This window comes from Clytia hemisphaerica, unplaced genomic scaffold (assembly GCF_902728285.1).
Source record: "Clytia hemisphaerica strain Z4C2 unplaced genomic scaffold, Clytia hemisphaerica genome assembly, whole genome shotgun sequence".
Classification (NCBI taxonomy): Eukaryota; Metazoa; Cnidaria; class Hydrozoa; order Leptothecata; family Clytiidae; genus Clytia; species Clytia hemisphaerica.
The window spans coordinates 164,674-173,293 of NW_027104528.1; the positions used below are offsets into that span (position 1 = coordinate 164,674).

Genomic DNA, 8,620 nt, shown 5'->3' on the forward strand with positions numbered 1-8,620 from the left:
CAAAAACAAGAGAAAACTTTTTCTGATACAGTATTCCAAATATATCTCTCGGCTCTCTCATGGTAATAGTCTCACATCATAATATAATCGAAGAAAGATCTTGCATTCAATGAGTCCCCTCCTCTGCAGCCTACATCCTCTTCTACTCGTTTTCTGATAAAATAATTATAATTTACGGTCACCGACGAGACCTCTTTTGTTCTGCTAATAATTTAACAAAGAGGATAACAATAAATATTAAAGTCGGTAGCCGTGTCATTGTTTTTGTGCAGACGATGAAGGCCAAAGTGAAGAAAAATTTCTTATTTTACGGTCCCGGAGCTGTCTTCATTTCTACCGAGCTCTACTAAGCTAAGGAATCGCAATACTGAATTTTGATTCGGTGCCGTAAATTTATTAAAATCTAAATATCTCCGCCAATTTAAAACATCGCCGCCAATTGAAAACCGCCCATTGAAGGCGACGTGATTTTCTAAAAAAGCCGCACGCCGCGCGTGTCCGTACGAGCGCTAGTCGCCGCGCGTCGTCCTCTTACCAGCGCTTTTTATTTCTTGTCTTTCAAAAACTTTTGTTTGTCAAAAAAGGGTGTCGCTGAATCTTCAGGAGCGACACCCTAGTGACGCCACTGGGAATATACACAATTAAACGGATCCAACAGATTACTGATCGAAAAATACAGCCCCTTTTTCTCCTTTTCGTCGACCTGACGGCAGCATTCGACCACATCCCTCGAGACTGGCTTTTCGAATCGATTCGTTTGCGATTCGATAACCGTCAATCACCCCCACTATTCGACATTCTTGAAAAACTTTATCAAAATACAAGTCTAACTTACGAAGATGCAAATAAAACGTTTCAAACCTCATCTGGTGTTCGACAAGGAGGACCAGAAAGTCCCTTCTTGTTCAATCTCTATATTGACTTTGTCATGAGGCTCTTCAAAGAAAAATCAAATGATATCAACTTTTTCAAGCACAAATATCGCATCAACTTGAAAAGTCTCACCCGAACACAGCGGTACCAAATACGAAATAAAAACATCCAAACGTCTGGACAAGCGGAACTCTCATGGATTGGGTATGCAGATGATTTAGTACTTTTCTTTGCTGACAAAGAAAGTCTTTTATCTGGTTCTGAACTTCTAAACCAAGTTTTCGAAAGTTTTGGGCTATTAGTTAACAAACTCAAAACAGAAACTATGGTTCTGAATCACCAAATTCTTGAACAACACTATCACAACACAATCATTTCACTCGACGAGACACCAATCAAAAACGTCACCAAATTCACATACCTTGGATCGATAATTAGTCATGACGAGCCTAATACCGGAAATGCAGAAGTCAATAATCGCATTCAAATGGCATCTGCTAAATTCAACGAAATGTCTAATCTCCTTCAAAATCAACGAATCAACCTTCGCACCCGAATCAACTTCCTCAATAGTTTTGTGAGAAGTCGGCTTACGTACGCGTGTCAAAACTGGAATCTAAAAAAAATCAATTTGAAAGATTGAATGTTAGTTATCGTTCTTTTCTTCGACGAATGATACGTAATGGTCGAAAGTTTGTAAATCCGACTGAAAACGATTATCGTTTGATTATATCTAATCAACATCTGCACGAAATTTGTCAGACACGTGACTTAGAATTTTTTATAAGAGATCAACAAAAGAACTATATGTCACATGTTATGAACGCGGAACGTTCAATCAAGCAGCTGGCTTTTAACGATGATAAATATACAAAGAGAGGAAGGCCTGTGAGAACTCTACTCGACCAGGTCTTAGATAACTTAGATATTTCTATTGATGAATTTTGCACTCTTGCCCTTAAGGGCTAGAATTTGATGGAGAGATGTGTGACTGAGAAAACAGGGACTTATCCCAGGTTTCCTCTCCTTGCACATTTCTCCATCTCTGTTTAACCTAGGAATAGGGATACAGTAAATTTTATATATATATAAAATACCACCATACACCCACCAGACTCATCCGCGCAATGTACGGCGGTGTCCAGGGTTGTTTACAACCAATGCTGCATCCAAATCAAATTGAGTTGGACCACAACATTGAGTTACTCAATTAAACACCAAATTAACAACATGCCATGTGGACATTAGATTGCTCACCTAGACTAAGGGAAAGACCATCGAATGCAAGCAAAAGCACTTCCAAGTATTCCAAATAAAAGTTTTACCGTATGAAAGTAACCCCAATTGGCGGTAAAGAGTCAGTTAATGAAGAGAAAACCCCGGAAACCTTCAATAACCCCGGAAACCTTCAATAACCCCCTTGGAAAATCTGAAAAAGGAACAAAAACCCTTTGGAAAATTTCCAGAGGTTGAAAAAGGGACCCTGCCCCAGTGCCATCCACGTCCCCCTTATAAAAAAGTACCCTAGCTACATTTTTCCCATTTCAAAGGACGAAAATATACAACCAAGCTGCATTTCATCAGTCCAACGTTTATGTTTATCGTACATCAAAGCATCATTACTACTCTTTTTCAATGAAAATAAAATTTCTATGTGTATCTATCTACTACCATGTGCCATTACTGGCCTTCACTCCATGAAGCTCAGGTTTGAAATGACACACGATTGGTCGGATTGATCAGCCAACGAGCGAGCTAGAAAGCTCGCTCTAGGTCATTTTGGCTCTTTATGGGTCATTATGGCTCGCTCTGGCTCTTTCCGCGGTTTAGAAACACCGGAAATTATTATGTTGAAAAAGGTCTGCATTTTGCATACCAGATATATTATAAAAAAATAGTTTACACAGAATAGTTTTACGATGGAGGCCGGGATAAGGGATAAGGCGGGATGGAAAGGGATCTTGAAAACAAAAGTACCCGATTTTAAGAGCTACATTGTAAAGAATCGAATTAATTCTTTCAAATTTCGTCCGTATCCAAGCTACCAGTATTGCTGCAGTCTTAGATGGCTATTTAAACAACCGTTAAGAGCAATTATATTCAAAATTTTTCATTTTTACATTTAGGGTTGCAAGGAAACTTATCAGGGAAGAAAGAGGAAATGTGATAAGTGTGGCTCAGCAGTTAGGAGATTGACTGAGAAGATTGAAAAGAAACCACAAACTATATCGAAAGATGAAAAATATATTGATCTTGGGGAATCAAAAGAAATCAACATCAAATCCACTCGTGTCGGAGAACCAGTCCTCGTGGATCCATATTCTTATGAAAATATCAAAGTGATTTTAGATTCCTTAAAAGCAGAACCTTCAAATTGGTAGTGAAAGGGAATGGACAATCTTGGGCTGTGATGGACCACCATATTGCCTTGCCAGCCGACTGATCGAAAGTGATTTTGATTATGACTGGTTAACAGTGACACCTGGACTTGGCCATCTGAACATGAACCAGATGAAAGGTTTTTTCAAGGTACAACTTTTACTCCCAAATATTGAACTATTTCAGCTAATGTCGTGTTTTGTTTTCAAATTTTTGGTCATAATTCTTACTTGAGTCTACTTCGAAGTTCATAAATTTTAGTGGATAGATTATTATATTGGCTCAGTTCAAGTAATGAGGGAAAAAGACAAATTTTTTTATTCTACTGGCAGTTCAGTGCCATCTTTAGTAGCAGTCATAAGGCAATTGTACTTGTTATTATTAATGCAATTTGTAAACATTCATGTTGATTTAAGTGTTAGTTGAAAATGCAAATCCAGTTGAATTGTTCCAGTTGATTATCAACACTATCGTATCCCCGTTCCATATATTTATTTTTGGGTGCTCTTCAAAGTATGTCTTGAACCGCTTGGCACATACGTATTAAATTTCAATTCACCAAAAGCGAAAGAATTTTTCTTGAAATGTAAAGGAAATCATAAAGCCTGGCAAGCCTTTGAAACCTTCTTACATGGTACAACTTTGGAATTAATTCATTAATTCATACCTTCAGCAGAAAACTTCTTGAAATGGCAAGCAGATCAAACGTCTGCAACTTTGAAAATGAATTTTAATATTGTTTTTAAATATGCTCTGGGGATATATACCCAAAGAGTAGGTGATAAAAATAATGATACCGTAGTCAGTGAAGCTGTCGTTTTGTATTTATTGATTGGTTTTACGGGTTTGATCACCCAATTTACAGAGAAATAGAGTATCGTGACTTTGATGAACTAATATGTCTACCCTTTAGAGAGCTTTTATCAAGAAATCTTTCTTTTTCTACCAACAATTTGAAAAGTACGAATAAAGGAGGTGACTTTTTGCTGGAGCAAAAAGTTCAAAGACAACCATTGATACTTATGATAGACCTACCTGGTTATCAAACTAATCAATGAACATTGAAACAATGAAACGCATAAGATTATGTCTGGTCAAAATACAAAAAAATAAAGAAAATGAAAGCATATCTATCGAGAGAAACTATCAACACTATTGAAAAAGATTTTTGAAAAAGAAATTAAAAAAACTATTAAACGCTTTTCTTTATAAAAACAATACACTATCAGAAAAATGCACAGGTTAATAAATAAGTGTTTCTAGAAAACTCAAACCATCGCGCTCTAAGGTGACATTTTCTTTGTTTAGAAAATATAATATTAAAATAATAATTTGGCTAAGAACATTGATCTATGCTTATAAATAGTGGTTCTTATAGATAAATATTTGTTTTTTTCTTTGAAAATTGGGCTCCGTCACATTCGAGGATTTATAGTTATGCATCTTTGTGCAAAAAATCATAAAGAATCAAAGAGCCAATCTCGAGAAAAGCTAATACCTAAGTAATTAATAATGTGCTTATAAAAAAATATCGAATGTTGCCAGTTTCTCTATAAAAACACGTCAAGTAACCGAAATTTCATGTCTAAACACACATATTCTTCAAAAGTAAGCCCTTATGAGCTAAAGAAACATCTATCTCATAAAGAAATTGAGTAATTTGACTAAAAACATTGATGTATGCTTATTAATAGTGATTCTTATAGATAAACATGCGTTTTTTGAGCCAACAAAATTTTTTTGCAAAAATCTGCTTGAGCCATCTTTTACCTATGATGGTACCCTACTTTCATGCAAAAAATCAGAAAAAAATTAATGATCCAATTTTTAACAAAGTCCAAAAAAACCCGTTTTTTAGCCGTTTTTTGGCCCAAATTTGCCCAAAATTTTTTTTTTGAGAATCGTGCTCCGTCACATTCGAGGGTTTATAGTTACACATCTTTGTGCAAAAAAATCAGAAAAAACTAATGAGCCAAACTCGAGAAAAGCTGGTAACGAACGAACGGTCAGAGGTGAATTTATAGGACCTCCACCGGGGTAGGTCCAAAAATTAATTGCTCCAAAAGGTGTTGTAGAGAAAAGTACATGGCAAAGAATTTCAAGGTCCGTGGATAAGATTGATGAAATTTATAATTGCTTTCAGCATTTATGGAGAAGTATGACCAGATTATTTTATAAATTTGCCACAAAGTTTAAAGGCTAAACGAAAAGCATTTTGGAAAGCTCATGTTGATGGATCAAATTTAGAAAATATAACATATGAGCGTTTGAAAATATTTGAGGCTGCCAGTGTTGATGATAATTCCGATAGTGAAGATGAATATGGAACAAGTGAGGAATCTGATGAAGAGGATGATTGAATTAAACCTTTCTTATAAGCATTAAAACTTTTGAGATATACACCGGTTCGAGTCCAGTGCTGACATCGATTGTACCGTTAATGCCGATGGTGAAGTGGCTTCTAAAAAATCGTCCAAATTGTTCCGTATTCCAGCATTTGCACGTATCGATCTTCTAACCTTTTTAGGAGGTGTAGTACTAGGCTCATTTCGAACATTTGGATCTTGCATCTCCTGTTCTTGTTCTGTTGTGGTCGGCGTTTCTGTTTTCATTTTGTTGGGGATCCAATGTTCGCTCGATTGCACTGAGTGCAGTAGAGAGTGGGCTTGAGTCACACATATTTTGATTTGAAGTGGATGGTCGATAATCAGCAGCTAGAGGGAATTGTTTTTCGAACATTATTTGGTGGTTAGTGGAAAGTTTTCGAACCATGTTAGTATCTGAATTTTTAATTTCTAGGGACGATTCGCCATGTGTCACTTCTTGGAGAAGCACCATAGCATTGACCATACCCAAATGTCGTTTGTTCTCTACTGTTATACTCGTCCTTGTTCTTCTCTACATAACCATCACCACGCTGCCTCTTTTTAAACGTAGATTCGGTTTCTTCATCATTTTCTTTGTTCGTTTTTTTCTTTGAATTTTTCAGATACAATTTATTTATATTTTCATCCCAGACAAATTTTTGCGCCATTTCTATTTTGATTATAAATTGTAAAGAAGAAGAACAATAAATGAAAACTAGCTGGCAAGCCAGCATCGCAAGCCTACACGTTTTTGATTTTCCGTTCTAGTGTTACACACAGACGGACGGACGAACGGATTGCAAAATACGGCTATTAATAAATGAAAATAATGTAATACATAAGGATCTCTAAGGGTTTTGAAAAACAAATCCACTCTATAAAAAGATCGTAAAATTAAGAAAATCAAGAATTTATTGTCTCAAAGGGTCACGATTTCCAAAAAATCGGACCAATATTTTGAAAAAAGCTTCTCTAAGAGAGTTCGAAAAACCTCAATTTTTATTCTTAGGGAGATTTGCAAAAAAAGATTTCATGCACCATATGATAGAGTTGACAGCTATGTACTCGACGTCACCTCGCAAACCGTATACCCCGTCCTGGTTTCGCAGCAGAAATTATTCCCCCTCTAGAAACCCAAAGAAACAAAATAATAAAGATATTTTACTAGGGTTAAGGTGTTTCGATTAATTTTACTGTGCTCAAACCGAGCACGAGTCTATCTACAAAAATATTTCTTCGAGTACAATTCTCAAAACTTAAAAAATAAATGCGTTTTAGCTTTGGTCCCTCCTCAAAGTTTGCTGTCGGTCCATGGTGCATGGAACCGAGAAAAAAACACATGAGCTGGTGATATAGCCAGATTTCATAAGGGGTGAAACAATGGCACACAAGTTTTTTGTCATTCGCCCAGCACAAACATCTTTATTCACCATAGTTTTAATTGCATTTGTGTCAATTTTATTTTCTGGTTCTCTCAAACACTCCATTGCCGATCTTAGTGCTGGTACTACACCGAAATGGGTACCCCCACTTATTATTGCATAGATACCAACATAAGGGATTCTATGCCATTTCCTTTCAAATCTATAAATATTGTAGTCCACCACATCTTGTAAATCGCCTTCTTTGTCGATCTCCGATCCAAGCAAACAAATCCTTTTGTCCATCACGACACAACAAATGAAAAAAGTTATACCAAATGAGAAATATTAAAGAATAAGAACGTGTAGCGTCAATAGCGTGTTGTTGTGTTTTTTTTTTAATCTTACAAGAGCAAAAACCCATTAATCGAACTTTTCGTAATCGTTCGATTTTTTGGCGGGAAATTTCATACTCGCGAAAATCAAAGCTCCCCTGACTAGCGGGGCATTCCCTAATTAGGAAGTTTTTCAGGGAATCAGGCTATAGTTTTTATTTTCTCTGTCCAAGGTTGATGAATTGGTTATAAAAAAATCCGCCTTCTTTTATTCTTTACATTGGGCGCTTCAAAAACTGCCGACTATTATGTTGCGGGCAAATATAACGTTTTTTAAGTTTTGAGCTCCCATAATTAAGGGATGATCCCCTAATTTGCAATGTCCCGTGACTGTTAGAGACTTTGTGTGTTGAGATAAGAGATGCAACAAATTCCCAAGGATAGGACATTAGCGATATTGCCTTACAGCATGGTTTACATCAACTTATTGATGAGCCGACTCACCTTCGTCCCTACTGTTCACCTTCTTGCATAGATCTTATTTTTACAATTCTCCCAGGCTCTTGTTTTTGACTCCGCGGGGTTTTGCCTTCGCTCCATGCCCGTTGCCACCACCAGATAACTTTTGTAAAACTTAATTTTAAGGTTAAATTCCCTCCAGCATACAAACGAAAAATTTGGGATTTTACTAGGGCTGATGAGAGGGGAATCATGCTTGCTCTAAATGCCATTGAGTGGGATACTTCTTTTCGAGGTCTAAATGTGGATGAGCGTGTTGCCCTTCTTTCTGAATATATATTAAACATTTTTTTCCAATTTCGTTCCCATTAAAATAATTAAAATCAGGGATAAGGATGCGTTGTGGATGACTCCTGAGCTTAAACAAATGCTCCTCGACGAAGCTAAAATTTATCGCCGGTGGAAAAAGCGGGGGGATCCCTTTTTTATATATTCTTATATATTATATTCTTATATATTCTTATATATTCTTATTCTGCCAGCTGAACAATTCCTTACCGACTTAAGGTTGAGTCTTTAATAAAATCTTTAAACATAAACAAGGCTCATGGATGGGACGATATTTCTACACGTATGGTTATGATTTGCGGTAAATTTCTAGTCAAACCTTTGTGCAGTATTTTCAATCTTTCAATTCACTTAGGTATCTTCCCTTCCCAGTGGAAGAAAGGCAATGTTGTTCCCGTTCATAAAAAGGGGGACAAAAGCATTGCTAAAACTACAGACCAGTGTCTCTTCTTCCAGTGTTTAGCAAATTATTTGAAAAGTGCATTTATGATGTACTTTA

General features: G+C 36.4%; 1 protein-coding gene across 1 annotated transcript; it reads left to right on the forward strand.

Moving 5' to 3' along the window:
* The first annotated feature begins 928 nt into the window (after positions 1-928).
* LOC136822090 (uncharacterized) lies at positions 929-1,516 on the forward strand. Its single transcript, XM_067078304.1, has one exon. It carries the CDS (start codon positions 929-931, stop codon positions 1,514-1,516), a length of 588 nt encoding a protein of 195 aa, XP_066934405.1.
* Positions 1,517-8,620: the final 7,104 nt, after the last annotated feature.